This window comes from Chlamydotis macqueenii, chromosome 6, assembly GCF_036417535.1.
Source record: "Chlamydotis macqueenii isolate bChlMac1 chromosome 6, bChlMac1.mat, whole genome shotgun sequence".
Taxonomy (NCBI): domain Eukaryota; kingdom Metazoa; phylum Chordata; class Aves; order Otidiformes; family Otididae; genus Chlamydotis; species Chlamydotis macqueenii.
The window spans coordinates 44927525-44945552 of NC_141561.1; the positions used below are offsets into that span (position 1 = coordinate 44927525).

Here is an 18028-nt window from a genome sequence, read left to right on the forward strand (position 1 = left end):
GTCCTCGGCAGCGGCGCCTACCGCAGCACACAGGGCCGTGGGCTCTGCTCTGAGTTGGGGCACGCAGCCCCGGCTCGGCCTCCGCTCCCTGTCTGGCACACAGCGCTGCCAGGCCGGTGTGTTTGGTGGCTACGGCGACTGCGGTGCCCCGGCCTCAGCGTTCCGCCAGGGCTTTAGGGGCACCAAGCAGAGGGGCTGGGCCAGCGGTGGTTCTAGGCCACGTTCCGTTGCCCCGACAAGACGCTGCCTGGCGCCACGAGCGGAACCAAACAGAACAGTCCGGCCACGCCCGGTCACCTGTCTGCTGGCTGTGCAGCCAGGGCCACTGGACTGGATCATCCTGACCGGGAGGAAGATGGAGGAGGCGCTGAAGCTGGGCCGCAGGGAGGCGGGCGAGGAGGGGGAGCTGGGTGGGCTGCTGGCTGCCTCCTTGGAGAAGTTGCTGCTGCAGGAGATGGAGTTGGAGCCCACCAGCCGCGGCTCCTCCTGTCCGTGGGAGCGGCTGCGGGGCAAGTACCCGCTGCTCGGCCCCCAGGCTGAGGCCGCTGACGGCCAGCGCGGCCCCGAGGAGGGGCTGCCCGGCAAGCAGGGTAGGCAGAGAGGGCGAGGGGGAGCCTCCCCGCGCTCGCAGCCCTGCGGCTCACCGCCCCTCTCCCCGCAGGCAGCGGCCGTGAGTCGGGGAGCGTGGGAGATGGCATCCCCGCACCCCAGAAGGTGCTCTTCCCTGCGGAGCGCCTCTCCATGGAGTGGGAGCAGATGTACCCAGTCGGCGCCGGGCTGCACAACGTGGGGAACACCTGCTTCCTCAACGCCGGCCTGCAGTGCCTGACCCACACGCCGCCGCTCGCCAACTACCTGCTCTCCAGGGAGCACAGCCAGACCTGTGAGTGGGGAGGCCCGGCTCGGCGGGCGGCAGGGGAGGAGGAGTGCCCGCCTGTCCTGCTCCCGGTGCTGCGCTCAGCACCTCTGTGCGTGGCTCTGGCCAGGGCCGTGCGGGTGTCGGGATGCGCCTGCTCTGCTCCCTCCTTGCCTGTTTCTCCGTCCAGAGGTCATCCTTGTGTCCGGGGAGGCTTTGTCTCTGCTGGGCGTAGCCAGGACTGAGATGGGTCCAAGGGGGTCTGCTGGCTTCCTGGGGGCTGAGCTGGGGGTCCCACACAGCCCCTGCCTGCGGGGAGCGCGTGAGGGCAGGGCCCAAGGCTGCGTGCAGGCAGCAGCTGCTGTTGCTGGGGGGCTTTGAAAGGGAGTCCGGCGGGCACCGCTCCCAGCTGTGCCCAAGGGGAGCACGCGGGGCTCGCAGCTCTGTGCGTAGGGCTCTGCTGGGATCTGCCCCTCAGGGCCGAGCGCTGGGCTCCTCCAGCGCGTCCCTGTGACCTGTTTTCCGTCCACGTGGACAGTGTCTCGTCTGGGCCGTTGCGCTGGCTGGTACTGTGACTCGGGCTGCGCCAGCTGGGGTGGCGTGTGGTGGTCCCTGTGCACCCGGGATGCCCCCGAGCTGCACCGGAGCACAGAGCTCCTAGGGAAAACTGAGCGCGGCTGAGCTGTGTTGGACCGGAGGTCCCCTGCCCCCTGTCCTGCCTCCATCTCTCCGGGGTTTGTCCCGACGTCCTGTCTTCTCTCCTGCTGCAGGCCAGCGAAGAGGCTTTTGCATGCTGTGTGTTATGGAGAAGCACACGATCCAGGCTTTTTCCAGCAGCGGCACAGCAATAAAGCCAGTGTCTGTCATCCAGAGCCTCAAGCGTAAGGATGGCTGCCCTTCCCTCCCCTCCCGTCACCGTGCAGGAGCGCGGTGCCTAAGGCGGGAGCAGAACCTTTGAGATCGGGGCGGGTCTTGGCAGACGGCTCTTCAGAGGTGACTCACGGAGCCTGCCGGGGGCTGCGTGGAGCTTCCTCCGCGGCCGGCATGAGTCTGTCGTGTGGTTTGGGTTGAGGGGGCTCAGACCCCGAGTCCCTGCCCCGAGGGAGGGCCAGCATCTGTTGCATCACGTGCTGGGGCTGATTTCTCCCTCTCCTGCAGGGATTGCCCAGTACATCCAGTTCGGCATGCAGGGGGACGCGCACTACTTCTTGCGTTGCACCCTTGATGCCATGCAGAAGGCCTGCCTGAATGGCTCTAGCAGGTATGTGGGGCCTCTGACGGCCCACGGCTGCTCTTCTGCGCTGCCCCCTCGCTGGTCCCCTGCGCCCGCGGGAGGGGACGGTAGGGTGAGCGTGTCCCCCACTTGGGACTCCTAGAGGGAGGTGCTGCCTCCAGGGGCCTGGGGGTGCATGGCCCCCCTCTGCCCCTCTGTGACACAGCTCTGCCTTCTCCCTTCTCCTGACCCCTCTGCCCCAGCACAGCTGCGCTCCTGTCCCCAAATGCTGAGGCTGCTACGGGTTTGGATGCTGTCCCAGTGGTTGAGGAATGCAGGCGTGCTTGCTAGGGCAGCCCCAGCTCTGTGGCTGCGGGAGAGCAGCTTTCCCCTGGGCCCTCTGTCCCGGGCAGCCTGCGTGGCCTCTGTGTGCAGCGCCCAGCTCTGAGCTGCGGCCAGGAGTTTCTGCTCCTTCTAGAGGAAGGTGCGCGTGGGAGCCCGGTGTCACCCTGTGAGCCCGGTGTCACCCTGTGAGCCCCGGCACTGGGAGGGCAGCCTGGCAGAGGCTGCGACTTCCCTCTGCTCCCGCAGCTCTGCAGCCCCTTGGCTGGCCGGAGCGCGCAGGGGAGCTGCGCTGAGAAGACAGCGGTGGCCGGCGGGGGCGGCCGTTGTGGAGGGGTGGTGCGTGATCTGGTGCTGCTGTCTCTAGGTTGGATCGCCAGACCCAGGCCACGACGCTGGTTCACCAGATCTTTGGCGGCTACCTGCGGTCCCGTGGTGAGTGCTGGCCGCCAGGTCCTGGGCCTGTGACTCTCAGCGCTGCTGCTTCCCTGACAGCCTTGCAGTACAAATCTTTGGGAAGATTGCTGAGCTGTGCAAATTCCCCACAGCTGGGTGTCTGCAGTTGCTCAGTCTTGCGGCAGCAGTGGGTGGTGGCCCCTGTGGCGGCCATGGAAAAGGCTGTTGGCTGCGGGTCCCCGGCTCGCTGCCACCAGCAAAGGAACCTGTGTTGCCAGCTTTCCAGCAGCACTTGCTGTCCCAGCGCACCGTGGAATTGCCAGCCTTCCTCCTTGCCAGGCTGTGAATCGCGGTGCTGCCATCCCAGAGCCCACACCCGCAGAGCAGGAATACTGCAGCTGCCTGCGCTGCGCTGGGCTGGTGGCGGGTGCAGGTGTGGTGCCAGGCTGTGCTCACTCCTCTTTCTGTCGCAGTGAAGTGCTCGCTGTGCAAGGGCGTCTCGGACACCTATGACCCGTACCTGGACCTGACGCTGGAGATCGAGGTAGTGCGGCAGGGTCGGGGACGGGGAGGAGCTCTGCTCTCGCGGGGATGTTCCTGCAGCTGCCCCGTGCCTGCTCTCAAGGCTCCTTCACCTGCCAGTGCCAAGGCACGCTGCAGGCCAGGGGGAAGCAGCTTCCGTTGTTGCGCTGCCTTCTGTGCCGGGCAGAGCAGCGCCCGTTGCCTGAGCGTGAGCCACGACTCCTCCGCCGGGGCTCTGTGGTGGTGAGGGGCAGTGGGGCCGTCCCTCGCGGCATGCTGGCCAGCGGCTAGCTGGTGGCCGGCTCACAGGTTTGGCGCCGTCCGTGGCCCTGTGCTCATGTTCTGGGTTCTGTCTTGGGGCCGGCATCTCGGCAGGGAGCTGGTCTGTCGTGTGGACAGGCCGCTCGTGCCCTGACCTCTGCTCTGTCCTTGCAGCAAGCCGCAAACCTCGAGCAGGCGCTGGAGCAGTTTGTGAGGCCGGCTGTGCTGCGCGGGGAGAACGCCTACACATGTGCCAAGTGAGTGTGTGGGGCTGTGGGCGGGAAGGGGCCCGCGGGTGTGCTGGTGGGAAGCAGGTGGAAAGCCTGTCGCTCTACGGGAGGGCTCCTCTACCTGCTCCATGGCCACACCATGAAGTACGTGGCCACTGAAGCCTGCGATGAAGCCCGCCACTCCTCAGCTCCCTCCCCTCGTGAGCAGGACGTGGGCCAGCAGACGTGGCCGTGAGCAGCTGCCCTGGAGCTGTGCTTGGGGTCGTCAGGGTCGTTTCTGTGGGGTTTGCCGCTTGGCCAGGGCTGGCAATCATCTGGGTGGTGGAACAGCTTGAATAGCTCCAGCTCTTCCTCTCCAGGTGCAAGCATGAAGTGTCAGGAAGCGAAGGCGTCACCATCCACCGAGCCTCCAACATTCTTGTGCTCAAGCTGAAACGCGTTGCTGGTGGAGGCAAAATCACAAAGGTGAGTGCTTGGCAACGCCGATGAGGGGCTGTCTCCTGGCCCCAGGCCCTGCTGCCCAGGGCAGGGTGGGAGGGGGTCCTGTGCACAGCGTGAGCTCTGCTGCAGTCCTGCAGCCCCTCCCCAGCTGTGTGGTGCGGGGGGAGCTTGGCTCATTCCGGCATCTTCCTCAGCGTGACCTCTGCCTGGGGAGAGCGCGTCCCCCTCCCTCGAGCGATGGGACGCGTAGGACCACTGAGCTGCTCTTGCTGTAGCAAGAAAGCCATCTGCTGTGCAGGCTCCCAAGGCGTCCTCTCTCCGCAGAATGTGCCATATCCCCAGCTCCTGAACGTCCGCCCTTACATGTCCCAGGAGAACGGGGATCCTGTTGTGTATGGGCTCTATGCCGTGCTGGTGCACGCTGGGACCAGCAGCCAGTCAGGGCACTACTACTGCCACGTGAAGGTGAGCCCGGGGCGCTCTCTTGGCTCCAGTCTGGGCTGGGGGCTGCTGGCCGCTGGTGGGTCCCTGCTGGTGGGGCGCAGGAAGGAGGGTGCTCAGCAGATGGAGTGGTGTGGAGCAGTGGGTGGGGGGTGCAGGCTGTGCTCTGCCACAGAAGCGTGGAGGTCTGCTCTCGCAGAGTCCCCTTGCCTGCCCTGGGCCGCCTGTGGGTTTTGGCGGGGAGGGGCTCTGCTGGCGGGCGCTGTTCCTGCTGCTCTTCAGGCCAGGAGGGTCCCCGGACACAGCCCGACCCCCTTCTCTCTTCTCCTTCCGCAGGCCAGCAACGGGCAGTGGTACCAAATGGACGATGACCTGGTCCGCCCCAGCAACATCTCAGTGGTCCTGGCCCAGCAGGCCTACCTGCTGTTCTACCGGAGGTGAGAGCGCCCGGTGTCTCCCGGCCCCTGTCCCCTGCTCTCAGCATCTGGGACAGGGCTGGTAGCACGTGCCTGCCTGTTGGAAGGAGCTGGGCCCACGTAGCCCCATGCCCGTGCGCACGCGCTGGCTGGGAGGAGGGTGGCAGGGAGAGGTCCAGCCCCGTGCCATGACCTTGTGCAGGGCAAGAGCCCCTCACCTCCTCGGAGCTCCTGGCTCCTGTTGTTGCGTGCATCTCTGGCGAGAGCATTACGATCACGCAAACCCTCGCAGTTAATGCGTGCGCTGCTCTGCCTTTGCCAGAATCCCCAGCCCCAAGAAGAGCCCGGAGGGGCCCATGGCCAAAGGTGCCTCCGGCCGGCCTGGCCGCACCGGCGCCATCTGCGGTCGGGTCAGGAAAACGGTGTCTTCCCCGCTGCTGGGCCCGGTGAGTCCTGAGGGCTGCTCTCGGCCAGCGCTCCCGGGAGCTGGCAGCTGCTGCCCCCCCTGTCTGCTCTGCGCGGGCGGGTGGGCTGCAGCTTGGCGGGGAGGCAGGCGCGCGGCTCCGAAGGGGCAGGCGCGAGGGAGGAGGGTTTGCAGGAGGGATCCTGTGTGGGCCTGGGGAGAGATGGGGAGGGCAGTGTGGCTCTGTGTCCTGGCTGCCTCCAACTCTCTCCTCTCTGAACTTCTCTCTCTCTCTCTCTGTCTAGAGACCAGGCGTGCTGCCGGGGAGGAAGCTGCCAGGGCTGGAGGAGGTGGGAGGCCCTGTGGCCCGCGGCACGTTCGGGATGGGGACGAAGCTGCCAAACAGCACTGCTCCGCTGAAGCGGCCCGCTGAGTCCCCGTGGCCCAAACTGCCCCTCCCTGCTGGCCCCGGCACCAGGCCAGCTGCGCCCCAAAGTGCCCCCTCAGCAAATGTGAGTCGGTCCCTGTGGGCCAGCGCTGCTCTGGACCTGAGCAGCACCGCGTCACCACCGCGGGCCAAGAAGCCGGCACTCTCTGCCAAAAAGGTGAGCCTGAGCTTCTGCCCGCAGACTTCGGCAGGCACCTCATGCCTTCGGAGCTGGGGCTTGTGTCGGGGGCGAGCGTGGAGCCAGCACTGGGGATCTTGCGAAGCCGGCGGTGGGTGGGGAGAGCCCCCCCAGCCCCAGGGCTGTGGCAGTGTCAAGTCTCAAGTACATGATCTGCTGTTACAGAAGCTCACAACGCTGTGGAGGCCATGGGGCAAATTCAGGTCCCGCTGTTGTTTAACAGGATTGCCTCCCTTTCAAGTTTGGTGTTAACAGTGAAGGCCCTCAAAGACAGAGACTCTGCGTTGCCAGTCATTGATACCGGTGTTTAGTGCCATCTGTTCACACCTCTGTGTGTTGATTTATTGTAGGGCTGATAGCACGGACAGGAATACACAAGGGGTTGTACCCTGTGGAGGCCTTTCTTCGTACATCTCCTGAAGTTTCCTGTCACCTCTTTGTAAATGTTTCTCTGCCTCTAGGCTGTGAACAGCTTCAGCAACGGAACTGGCTACACAAAAAGGCGCTCTGCGCAGATTCGGGAGCCGCAGCAGCAGCTGCCGCCACTGCCACCACCTCCACCACCACTCCTGGCTGTTACCCCTCCTGCTGCTCTGGTGAGTGCTGCTGAACTCGCTACATCTTCCTCGCTGTCCGTCGGCAGTGTGTTGGAAGAGAAGCTCAGTTTTATGTCAACACAAGCAGCGAGTCTTGTATTTCAGTAGAGCTTATTTTGCAACTCTTGCTTGTATTCACAAGGGCTGTCAGGCTCCTGCACTGAGACAGCCAGCACTGCCGAGTCTGCTGGGCCCCCCAGGACAGCCCATACCCACAGCTGGTAAGTGACAGGAACTTCAGAATTTCTTAAATAAAAAAATCTTCAGATAAACTGAATGGGATTTTTTTTCCCTTTTCCCTCTCCCCACTCCAAAAGGTCACCCCATGAGAGCCACTGCAGTTCACTGCTCAGGTGCCAGACCGGGCTGGGAACGGTAAGTGTTCTACAGAAATGCAGTAGGTGACTACTTGTCACCTGTTAAATGAGGCCGTAACACATCACTTATACAGCAGCTGATTTATAATGGAATACGTATGCGCAGAGAGCTGTGGAAAATACAGGTGGTAATTAATTTTTAAATGGCTTAATTGGACTTGGCTTTAACAAAGGGGTTCTGTGCTTGCAGTAAGATTATTTAAAAAAAAAAAACCTGCTACATGATTGAAAGGAGGACTTTAAACAATGAATAATTTTGAGCAAACCATAATTACATATAAAAACTAAATCTAATTAAAGGATCAGGTGGAAAGCCAGGCTTTTGATTGCTGGCTGAACAGGGCTGTAGAAATTGATTTCCCAATAGAAATCGGCCTCCGACATGATTCCTTTAACAACTTAGCCAATACTGCTGGAGCAAATGATTGGAAAATTCCACACTGTTATTTTAGGACAACTTCAGGGATGGTGACTCAACCACTTCCCCGGGCAGCCGGTTCCAGTGCCTGACCACCCTTTGGTGAAGAGATTTTTCCTGATATCCAATCTAAACCTCCCCTGGTGCAGCTTAAGGCCGTTTCCTCTCGGTTCCTCCGTGAAGGAGAAGCAGATTGTCTAGAAGGATCAGGAGGAGTTCCACTCCACCTCTCTGTCGTCAGATGCAGTGGATGGTTCAGGAGATCAGCAGTGATGGCAGTTTCATGTGTGGGTTGCCAGCTCAGATACGGCAGCGGTTACAGGTGACGGGCAGTTATAACTGGGCAGCAGTTGTTAAGGAACAAGCGTCGCTTTTGCTAAAGCTTCTCTGTAACGACAGCCTTCTCCTCCCGGCAGCCGTGAGGAGGCTAGAAACTGAATAGCTGTGGCTGCTGGATTTCCTGCGTCTCCCTGTTCTGCTTGTAAGCATTGCCTCAAAGCACCGGGGAGGAGATACATGAGAGAAATTGTCTTCATTTCCTCCTTTCTGTATCTCCTGTGGATACATGGAGAGATTTTAACCGGGACTCTCTCTTAGTCATGCTGTCAGGGTCTTTCCTAGAGTAATGGCATGGAGTCGTATGACGAGAGGCGGAGTGTAGAAGCGTTACGATATGATTTTGCTTGAAATGCGATCGCTGTCCTTGGTCAGAGCGAGAGGTATGTGCCAGATTTTGCTGGGACACCTGGCTAGAAGTGTTGATCAAATAGCCCTGTATGTAGGATTGCAGGACAAGTATTTTTCACCCCGTTCCAAGCACCACCTAAGTATGAAGCGAAGTAGACTAAGCTGGCCTTTTAGAGTTGAGCTTTACTGTCTCCAGGCTAAATCACGTTTTCTTGGTGTTTGTTACTGCCCTGTAGCCGTTAGGACTTGCTCTTTTTCTATCTTACTGCAACACAACTGATTTGCACTGGATGTACTTGTGGAGCAGTGAAAAATGTGCACGTTCACATACCAGTAGCGGCCAGTATGCACCAGTTTAAATCAGTCAACAGCTATGGTCGTTCATGGGACAGACCATACATACACTGACCCTTCCTGTTTGCTTTTCCACTGACAAAGCAGCAGTTGTGGAGAGGTAAAGAAACCAAACCAAATTTGGGAGGTAAAGAACTGGGGAGAGTGACTGTTTTGAATTAACATCATCTATTTTTTGTGTGTGCTGTGGTTTTTTTAAGATCCAAGTCTCCTCATCTTGCTTCATCTTACTCTTTCAGCTACTCCAATTCAAGGTCAAGTTCCTCCCGCACTAACTCCTCCTCTCGATCACTTAGCCATTCCCGTTCCCGTTCCTACCTGCGATCACCACCTCATCCAAGAAGAGGCAAAGGGAAGAGCCGTAACTCTCGTGCCAGGTCAAGGTCACGTGGCTCTCGCCATTCCAGATCAAGGTCACCCCCCTACAGAAGATACCGTTCACGATCGAGGTCCCCAGGGTTTAGAGGTCGGACTCCCACTGAACGGACTGTACCTGAAGGGGGACGAGAGCGGGGGAACGTTAACAGATACAGAGGTGTTCCACCATATCACAGGAAGGCTTATGAAAGAAGGAGTAGCCATAGAGAAACAGTGTGAAACAGGAGTAGAAACAATATGGAAGAGTAGTATCCAGTTTCATTATTAGTATGTCTTAAATTCCTTAATTTTGCTATAGCCTTACTAATGTTTTGTGGGTTTTGGATGTGTTTTGTAAACCGTTTCAGTTCAGACAAATTAGTAATGTATCTGTAAAGTGTTTTGTAAATGTTAATGGAAATTATTTTGTAGATGTCGATCGCGATTATGTTACTGTGGGGAAAAGACTGTGTATATGAGAGAACCATTTATTAAAATTTTGAAACGAGTTGGAGTCTTTGGTGAATTAATGCATATGAAGACGAACCCATGAGTGGTTGATCTGAGCGACAGGGGCTTGAAGGTCCAAATAACCGACAGTCACTCCCTTAGACCCTGCTGGTGTCTGGACCAGTGTGTCATAAAAACATTTGAACAATTCTACTTAACAAAAAAAAAACCCAACTGCCTTCAGTAATGTGTTCTGCATAAGGCTGATGTTACAATTTGTATGTTGAAAGGACACAGTCAACTGTAAAAACCTGCAGGTTGTGCTAACTGTCGGAAAATCACTTAATGTGAGTGCAAAATTAATCTCCCAGCTCCCAACCTGTGTGTCCTTTTATTGCTGTAAAATGAAATCATGACACTTGCATCTGTCTTTCTCAATTAAAGGTGCAGTGGATAGCTTCTCCTTCAAATAGTCTGCACCTTAAATACCAGTTTAAAAATGCTGGAGACCATAAATTGTTCTACGCACAGCTTTCCTTTGAAGAAGGCTGGATGGGTCACACACGTCTGTGTGTAAGGGGCAAACAGAGCCCAGGGTTCTGAGTGCCCCAGAGCGCTCTTTTCCAGGGGGTTCACAGGCACAGAAACACCATGTTTCGTACTTCAGCCCTGACCGGGACCAGACCACGCAGTCTCTCTCTCGTTCCCCCACCCTCCGAGAGAATAGGGGGAGAACTGGTAAACAAAAAAAAACCAGCAAAAACACGTGGGTTGAGATTGAACAAAAAGTAAATTTAACAGCAATAACAGAAAAAAAAACCAAAACAAAACAGTGATGGAATACAAATACAGTATAATGGCTTACAAATCTCCACACCCAGTTTCTTCCAAGTAGCAGGAGGCTCCCCTCAGCACCCTCCTCACTGACACCCTGAGCAATGTCAGACGGGATGGAACAGCCCTTGGGCTCAGCTGGGTAAATTTACCCCAGCTGTTGGCTCATTAGTTAACTATCCCAGCTGGGTGCCCCAGCCATAGGGGCCACCAGCTCCAGTTCTCTGCACAGCCCAGGTGAATATTAACTCTGCTCTAGCCAGAACCAGGACACCCATATGCGCTGCCGCACTGTGGCAGGAGATTGCTGCCCGGCTGGAGAATCTGGTTGTAAAAGTCCGTCACGTAGATGCTCACGTACCCAAGAGTCGAGCCACGGCAGAACACCAAAATGACCAAAGGATGGATCAGGCTGCTACGATTAAAGTTTCCCAAGTGGGCCTAGACTGGCAACACAGGGGTGAGCTATTTTTAGCTCGGTGGGCCCATGACACCTCGGGCCATCAAGGAAGAGACGCAACATACAAATGGGCTCGTGATCGAGGGGTGGACTCGACCATGGACACTATTGCACAGGTTATCCATGAATGTGAAACATGCGCTGCTATTAAGCAGGCCAAGCGGTTAAAGCCTCTTTGGTAGGGAGGACGATGGCTGAAGTATAAATATGGAGAGGCCTGGCAGATTGATTACATCACACTCCCACAAACTCGTCAAGGTGAGCGCCACGTCCTTACAATGGTGGAAGCCAGCACTGGGTGGCTAGAGACCTATCCCGTACCCCACGCCACTGCCCAAAACACCATCTTGGGCCTTGAGAAGCAAGTTCTCTGGCGACATGGCACTCAGAAAGAATTGAGCCAGACAACGGGCCTCATTTCCGAAACAACCTCATAGACCCCTGGGCCAAAGAGCACGGCATCGGGTGGGTATACCACATCCCCCATCACGCACCAGCCTCTGGAAAGATTGAACGGCACAATGGACTGCTGAAAGCTACACTGAAAGCAATGGGTGGTGGGACCTTCAAAAATTGGGATAAACATTTAGCAAAAGCCACCTGGTTAGTCAACACTCGGGGATCCACCAATCGAGCTGGCCCTGCCCAGCCAGAGGGCAGAGGGTGATAAAGTCCCTGTGGTGCATCTAAGGAGTATGTTAGGAAAGACGGTCTGGGTTATTCCTCCCCTGGGCAAAGGCAAACCCACCCGTGGGATTGCTTTTGCTGAAGGGCCTGGATGTACTTGGTGGGTGATGCAGGAGGATGGGGAAGTCCCACGTGTAGCTGAAGGAGATCTGATGTTAGGTGAAAATAGCCAATAATTTGACCTGTATATAATCATTTCTATAGTCCTTACATGTCACGTCAAAGGTATTGCAGCAAGGAACACCCTGATCAGTGAAGAATGAGCTTCAATAAAACCGAGAGATGCAACGGTGATGGAACAGGAACTGGCGCCCAACAACTTCCTCAAGATCAACATCTTCCACTCGCAGACCATGGGCATGATACACCAGCCACGCCAGATGTACCAACTGCGAGTTCCAGGTGCAGCAGGCAACAACCCCACACTACATACCATCTCTCTTGTCCTGAAAGACTGTCAGGACAGATGGAGCCCAAAGTCATGGACTAAATGAGCTCAACAGACTGAAGGAGTTACATCTCTGTGTATATACACACACACGTATATATGTATATGCATGACGTAGATTGTATGGAATAAGGGGTGGACACTGTCCTGGTTTTGGCAGGGATGGAGTTAATTTTTCCTCTCAGTAGCCGGTGTGTTTTGGATGCCCTGTGTGAAGAATGTTGATAAACACCCTGATGATATGAGTTGTTGTGAATGAGACCAAGGACACCGTCCTGCTTTCCAAGTCTCGCTAATTTGCAGATGCGGGAAGCTGGGAGAAAGACAGACAGAATAACTGACCCAAACTGGCCAAAGAGTGTTCCATGCCTGAACGCCATGCTCAGTAGAGAAGTGGGGGCTGGCCAGGGCGGGTATCTGCCTTCCTGGCATCCATCTTCCTTCCTCGTTTGCTGGCATCGTTCCCTCTCCCTTGCTGGCTCCCTTTTGCTCCTTTGCTTGCTGCTCAGTTTTGTTTCCATGATCGCTGCTCGGGACGGGCTGTGTCGGTCATTGGGACATCAGGTGGTGAGAAAACACATATTGTTCACTTTGTATATTTTAATATCCGTATATTCTGTTATTATTGTAGTTTTCCCTTGTTATTTTAGTAAATTGTCTTCATCTCAACCCATGGGTTCTCCTTCCTTCCCCACTGGGGAGGGGGAGTGTGAGCGAGAAACTGTGTGGTAATTCGGGCTAAACCATCACAAAGGAAAAAAAAGGTTGCAAAAATGAGCAAAATGATTAACGCTTTGATGGCGCTTTATTTTGGGGCACTTTTGATGTTGGGCACTGCTATGCTTGTGTTGGTTTACCTGTGTTCACCTTGTGATTGTCCTCGTGAACAATCACCCTCCTCTTCTGATCCCCCAGAGCCACAGGCCTCAAACTTGGCCTGGGACACATTTTTAGTTTGGTAAGATAAAACGTTGTTAATTAGATTTAGAGATGTTAACATAATTTACTCAGATAAGATGTTGTTAAGTAGATATAAGGGAAAATGTTAATTAGATTTAGATATGTCCTCCTTTTGAAGGCCCGAATCATCATTTTTCATTGCCAGCCTTCATGTTTAGGGCACAAAGCCTCATTTCTTAGTCCAAAGCTGCATCTTCAAGCCACACAATCCTATTCAAAGGGCCCCAAATCCTCAATTTAGAGACTAAATCATCACTGTTCTGGTTTTGTTTAGCGAGGGGGGCCTAAGGTGGCAGCTTCTATCGGAAACTGCTAGAAGTTGCTCCTCTTTGTTCAGTGGACTCGGCCGGGCCTAGGGCGGACCCGCTGCTGGCCAAGGCCGAGCCAATTGGTGTCAGCACGTTCCATGATAACGCCTCTGCCGTAACACATTTAAGAAGGGGAAAACAGACAAAAAGGAAGTAGAGAAGATGTGAAGAAGCTGAGCAGGACAGAGAGGGGGAGGCGCGAGCCTCGTGGGCCTTGCAGGTTTCACCCTCTGGCCTCCCGACGGGCGGCAACTGGGCCCAACTGGGCCCAGCCCGGCTGAGAGAAGTGGGGAGGAGAGGAGATGTGAATGAGATGTAAAAACGTCCTGAGAGGTGTCTGCCAGCCTGTTGTGAAGAATTTTCCTTGTGAGAGGAACGGAGACTGCGTAGTTTGGTCCCGATCGGGGCTGAACTACGACAATCATTTTCCGGGTCCAAGGGCTCATTTCAGTGTCCAAAGGCCCAGTTTTAACATCTGGTCACATGTTTTTAAAGTTCAAACTTCAAGTCTCATTTTTAGGGCCCAAACTCTCATTTTGGTTGTCCAAACAGTCATTTTCAAGATCTAAATTCTCATTTTTAGGATACAAACCCTCATTTAGAAGTTCAAGCCCTGCTCCAAAGGTTCAAAGACTCATTTTAAGGGCCCAAAGTGTCATTTTTAATGCCTCAACTCTGATTTTGAGGGTTGAAAGGCTCACTGTTAGGGTCCAAGGCCTCCTTTCCAGGTCCAAACACTCTCTTTAGCTCCCAAAGCTCCCATAGACTAATTTGTAGGATCCATTCTGGAATTTTTAGGGCTTAAAGCCTCTTTTTTTTTTTTTTTTTTTACAATATGATAGAATAGAGTATTTAAGTTGGAAGGACCTACAACGATCATCTGGTCAAACTGCCTGACCAGTTCAGGCCTGACCACGTTAAAGCTCGTTAATACCGACACTGCCCAAGTGCCTCTTAAACACTGACAGGCTTGGGGCATCAACTTCTTGTGGCCAAAGTCTCATTTTTAAGGTCCAAAGCCTCATTTTTATTTTCCAGACCTCAATTTTGAGGGCCTGAACTCTCTCCTACAGATTTCAAAGCCTCGTTTTTATGGTCCAAACCTTCACTTTAGGTCCAATGTCTAATATGTGGCCTGACTCCTGATTTTCAGGGTCAAAGCCTCGGGGTTAGTTTGCAAAGTCTCCTTTTTAGAGCCCAAACATTGCTTTAAGACACTGAAGCTCATTGCAGTGTCCAAAGCCTCATTTCCGTTTCCAAACCATCCGTTACAGGGCTCCAAGCTTCATTTCTGGAGTCCAAATTCTCTTTCACAGGGCCCTAACCCCACTTTTACAGCTCAAAGCCTTCATTTTAGGAATCACAACATTATTCAGGCCTAGAGCTTCATTTTAAGCGTCTAAACTCTCATTTTTAGGGCAAAGCCCACTTTTTATAGGTCCAAAGATGCACCGAGAGAGTCTGCACTCTCACTTTTGGCCTGCAGGAAAGGCGGCAAGAGTGGAAAAAGCTGGGCACCCTGCAGGGGCGGGGCAGGCTGGCTCCACCAATCACGCCGTGTGGGAGAGCAGCACGTGATGATTGATAAGCTGTCTGACCCGTCATTAGATGGGAGGAGCAAGGGGGAAATCCCAGGCAGCCAATCAGAGGAAGCATTGCCCCAGGTGGAGGGCGGGCACTGCAGCCCAGCAGCCTCACCACCCGGGGACAATCACAGCCAGCATTGCCTCAGGGCAGGACCAAATGGGGGCAGAGTGACAGCCAAGAGGACCAATCCCAGACAGCATTGCCTCAGGGCAGGCCCAAACGGGGGCAGAGTGACAGCCCAGCGACCAATCCCAGGCGGCATCCCCTCGGGCGCAGGCCGAGCACCGCCCCCGCGCGGCCGGGCCTGGTCAGCAGCTGCGCAGGACGCCAAGGACGCCGTGAGGGTGTGCGGGCGTAGAACTGGCAGTGCCAGCGCCCGGCGAGAGCTGAATCTGCCGCTGCCGTGAGAGAGCGTGAAAGCTGTGTCTGCACAGACAGGAGCAGCAGCAGCAGGGCTGAGGAGAATCCCCGTCCCTGGCGGGGCAGGGGCAGCGCGGGGACAGAGGCTGAGGAAAAGGCTGCGGCGCTGAACGCCTCCTGCGCCTCATCTGTGCCGGCGAGCTGTGCTCAGGGTGCCCAGCCCCCGAGCCAGAGACCGGCACGGGGAGCACGATGCAGCCCCCACCCCCCGGGGGAAATGGTCAGCGCCCTGCGACCGCACTGCGACACACACAGATCTGCGGGGCCGGGCGGGACCCGCCCGTTGGGGCTGAGGGTGCTGGCCGAAGCGCTCGGCAGGCCACTTTCCACCACTGCCCAGCAGCCCTGGCCGAGCGAGGAGGCCCCGGCTGACGGGAGGGCAGCACGCGTGACGCCCGTCCACAGGAAGAGCCACAGGAGGGTGCAGGGAAGCACAGGCCTGTCAGCCTGGCCTCAGTGCCGGGGAAGGCTGTGGAGCAGATCAGCGTGAGTGCCGTGGCCTGGCCCGGACAGGACAGCCAGGTGAGCGTTGTGAGCTTTTCTTGGCCTCAGAAAGTGTCATGGCTGAGGGAAGGCTGTGGGAACGTAGTCACGGACCCCCGCTGCATGCTAAGTGAAATCATTTATTGTTACAGCTTATGTGCTTATCTACCCTCCGATCGCCCATCCACCCCCAGATGTCCTTTCTCTTGTTTTCCTTCTCTTGGAAAGTCCCTTGTTTCTCATTCCCGTGGCTTTTTGTTTCTCATTCCCATGGCTTCTGATCCTCGTTGTCCCCAGCAGCACCAGATACGCACCTGAGCAAACACTGCGTTGTCTGTCCTACGCTGAGACACTGTTATGACAGATGGAGCCCCAAGTTATGGACTGGATAAACTCAACAGACCTTTTGGAGGGGTGGGCCATAGACTAAGGGAGTTACATCTGTGTGTATGCATACAAGTAGGTCAAAGAAAGAAAAAGGTGATGATTGATTGGAAAGTGTAGGATCTGGGCATCATGTAGATGGTGTGGAATTAGGGGTGGATAATGTCCTGGTTCTGGCTAGAACAGAGTCAATATTCACCTGAGCTGGGCAGAGAACTGGAGCTGGTGGCCCCTATGGCTGCAGCACCCAGCTGGGATAGTTAAATAATGAGCCAACAGCTGGGGTTAATTTACCCAACTGAGCCCAAGGGCTGTTCCATCCCATCTGACATGGTGCTCAGGGTATCAGTGAGGAGCATTCAAGGCGCTTGCTGCTCCGCTGTCCTTCAGCGTCACCCCATGGTGTGGGGAGGGTCCTAGGAGGGGTGCAAGTGCGGAGGCCAGCTGTGTTTTGGGGGGTTGACGCGGTGACCGACGCTTTCCCCTCCCGTTTTGCGCGGGCTGAAAGAAGCGTCCCTGCAAGTGTGCCAGGAGCAGATAGCCAAACTGGAAAAGAAAGTCTGCAGGGAGGCAGAGGAGAAGGCTGTGCTGAGAGAGGCCCTGGAGAGGACGCAGCTCGCACTGAGCCGGGAGAAGCAGCTGCTGCAAGCGGCCACACTGCAGAAGGTGAGGTGGGAAGGCGTTGACGCTCTCCAGGCGCTCGGTTGCCCGCAGTGGAGGCAGGAGACCTCTCCCCTCGCAGGTGCAGACGCGTCATATTGCTCTCTCCCAGAGGGCCGCTCAGGCGGCAGCGGGGAAACGAGGAGCAGGGGTTGTGGCGCGGGACCCCCGGGGCATCAGCGGGCTGAAAGTTGCCAGAGCAACTCTGGGGACGCATCTCTTGCGTGGGGCACCTGCGGGGCGTGCCTGCTGCGGCCAGAAAGGCGACAGAGCGAAGACAGACGTACGTCACAAGGAAACAATAACGTGTCTGAATGTAGGTGAGGTTGCGATCTGTTCTGTCACAGTGACAGGAACTGGTGTGAGGCAGAAGGGCAAAGAAAATGTTTGGGATCTTTTGCTGTTGTATTATTCTGCTCCCTGCCCCTAGTGAATCTGAAAAGATGTGCTACTGATAGCCTGAATTTTGTCCCCTCTAGCCCAGAAGAGGACGAAGATGCGTCTTCCCAGTACTACGTCCCCAGCTACGAGGAGGTGATGAACACGGGCTACTCTGAGGGCAGAGACTCGGACAGGAGCAACAGGATCAGCGTCTCCCTGCCCTCCTACGCGTCGCTGACGGGCCTCGACGAAAACACCCAGCCGCCGGGTGCTGCCGGCGCAGAGCCCTACACGGAGCGGCAGCCCAGCCGGCACAACTCGCACCTGAGCAAGCGCCTGAAGCCACTGAAGGTGCGGAGGATCGAGTCGGAGAAGCTGCACATGAAGGACGTCAGACTAAACCTCGCGGAGGGGAACAGCACGGCCCCTGTCACGATAGAGCCGCTGACCCCTCCGCCCAAGTCCGAGGAGATCCAGGAGAGAGCACCAGGGAGCCAGCAAATGACCTGAAAAGAGGCTCTGTGATGCTGCTGGGGTTTGGTGGTTTTTTGTGGTTTTTTTAAAAAAAACAAACCTACAGTAAGAGGGGCTCAGTCTGTGGGTGCAGAAGCGGTCAGGGCTCCCTGGAAGCTGCGACGTGGAGGACACGATGGGTGAGTAGCGCTGCGGCACGAGGACTAGACAAACTTTCCCCTGGACAGGGTTTTTCAAAAGAGCGTGGGGAAAGAAACCTGGATGCCGCTGGGTCTGGTGCACTGAAGTAACTGGAGACTGGCAGCAGCAAAAGTGTAATTTGTGGTGTTTTACAGAAGGACCACCCCATGTATCTTCTCACCCCCTCTCCCCCCGTGCCAGCCAGACTTTTCTGAGCCACCAAATTGATGCCAAACGAGGGTTTTCTAAGTGGAAAAGGGCAAAGCTCCTTTTGTTAGTGCCCTTTCTTTCTGAGTAAGGGAAACGGCGTTGCCAGAGTAGCGCTGTGGCTTTCCCCTGCTCTGTTCAGGGCCTGGGACAGTGGCCCGGGGCCAGG

At 56.2% G+C, this 18028-nt stretch overlaps 2 protein-coding genes across 2 annotated transcripts; both read left to right on the forward strand.

Annotated features, from left to right (window-relative positions):
• Positions 1 to 355: 355 nt before the first annotated feature.
• LOC147600367 (ubiquitin carboxyl-terminal hydrolase 36-like) lies at positions 356 to 15077 on the forward strand. The gene is made up of 17 exons (XM_086751258.1): positions 356 to 590; positions 662 to 883; positions 1627 to 1737; positions 2015 to 2117; positions 2779 to 2846; positions 3281 to 3351; positions 3765 to 3847; positions 4180 to 4285; positions 4586 to 4726; positions 5039 to 5139; positions 5441 to 5564; positions 5827 to 6016; positions 6151 to 6242; positions 6609 to 6743; positions 7780 to 7927; positions 8987 to 9205; positions 14926 to 15077. Exons 1-17 carry the CDS (start codon positions 356 to 358, stop codon positions 15075 to 15077), a joined length of 2301 nt encoding a protein of 766 aa, XP_086607384.1.
• A 205-nt stretch (positions 15078 to 15282) lies between these two features.
• LOC147600368 (uncharacterized) lies at positions 15283 to 17675 on the forward strand. The gene is made up of 4 exons (XM_086751259.1): positions 15283 to 15310; positions 16466 to 16623; positions 16730 to 16937; positions 17048 to 17675. The coding sequence occupies exons 1-4, from the start codon at positions 15283 to 15285 to the stop codon at positions 17506 to 17508; spliced, it is 855 nt and encodes a 284-aa protein (XP_086607385.1). The 3' UTR covers positions 17509 to 17675.
• Positions 17676 to 18028: the final 353 nt, after the last annotated feature.

What these genes read in the sequence shown, in the direction of transcription:
- LOC147600367 (XM_086751258.1), top strand. Translation starts at nt 356, where the DNA reads ATGGAGGAGGCGCTGAAGCTGGGCCGCAGGGAGGCGGGCGAGGAGGGG. An exon ending in ACCTGACGCTGGAGATCGAG is followed by an intron (nt 3,352 to 3,764) that starts GTAGTGCGGCAG and finishes CTGTCCTTGCAG; the next exon opens with CAAGCCGCAAACCTCGAGCA. An exon ending in TACCTGCTGTTCTACCGGAG is followed by an intron (nt 5,140 to 5,440) that starts GTGAGAGCGCCC and finishes TGCCTTTGCCAG; the next exon opens with AATCCCCAGCCCCAAGAAGA.
- LOC147600368 (XM_086751259.1), top strand. Translation starts at nt 15,283, where the DNA reads ATGCAGCCCCCACCCCCCGGGGGAAATG. An exon ending in AAGCGGCCACACTGCAGAAG is followed by an intron (nt 16,624 to 16,729) that starts GTGAGGTGGGAA and finishes GCTCTCTCCCAG; the next exon opens with AGGGCCGCTCAGGCGGCAGC. An exon ending in AATAACGTGTCTGAATGTAG is followed by an intron (nt 16,938 to 17,047) that starts GTGAGGTTGCGA and finishes CCCTGCCCCTAG; the next exon opens with TGAATCTGAAAAGATGTGCT.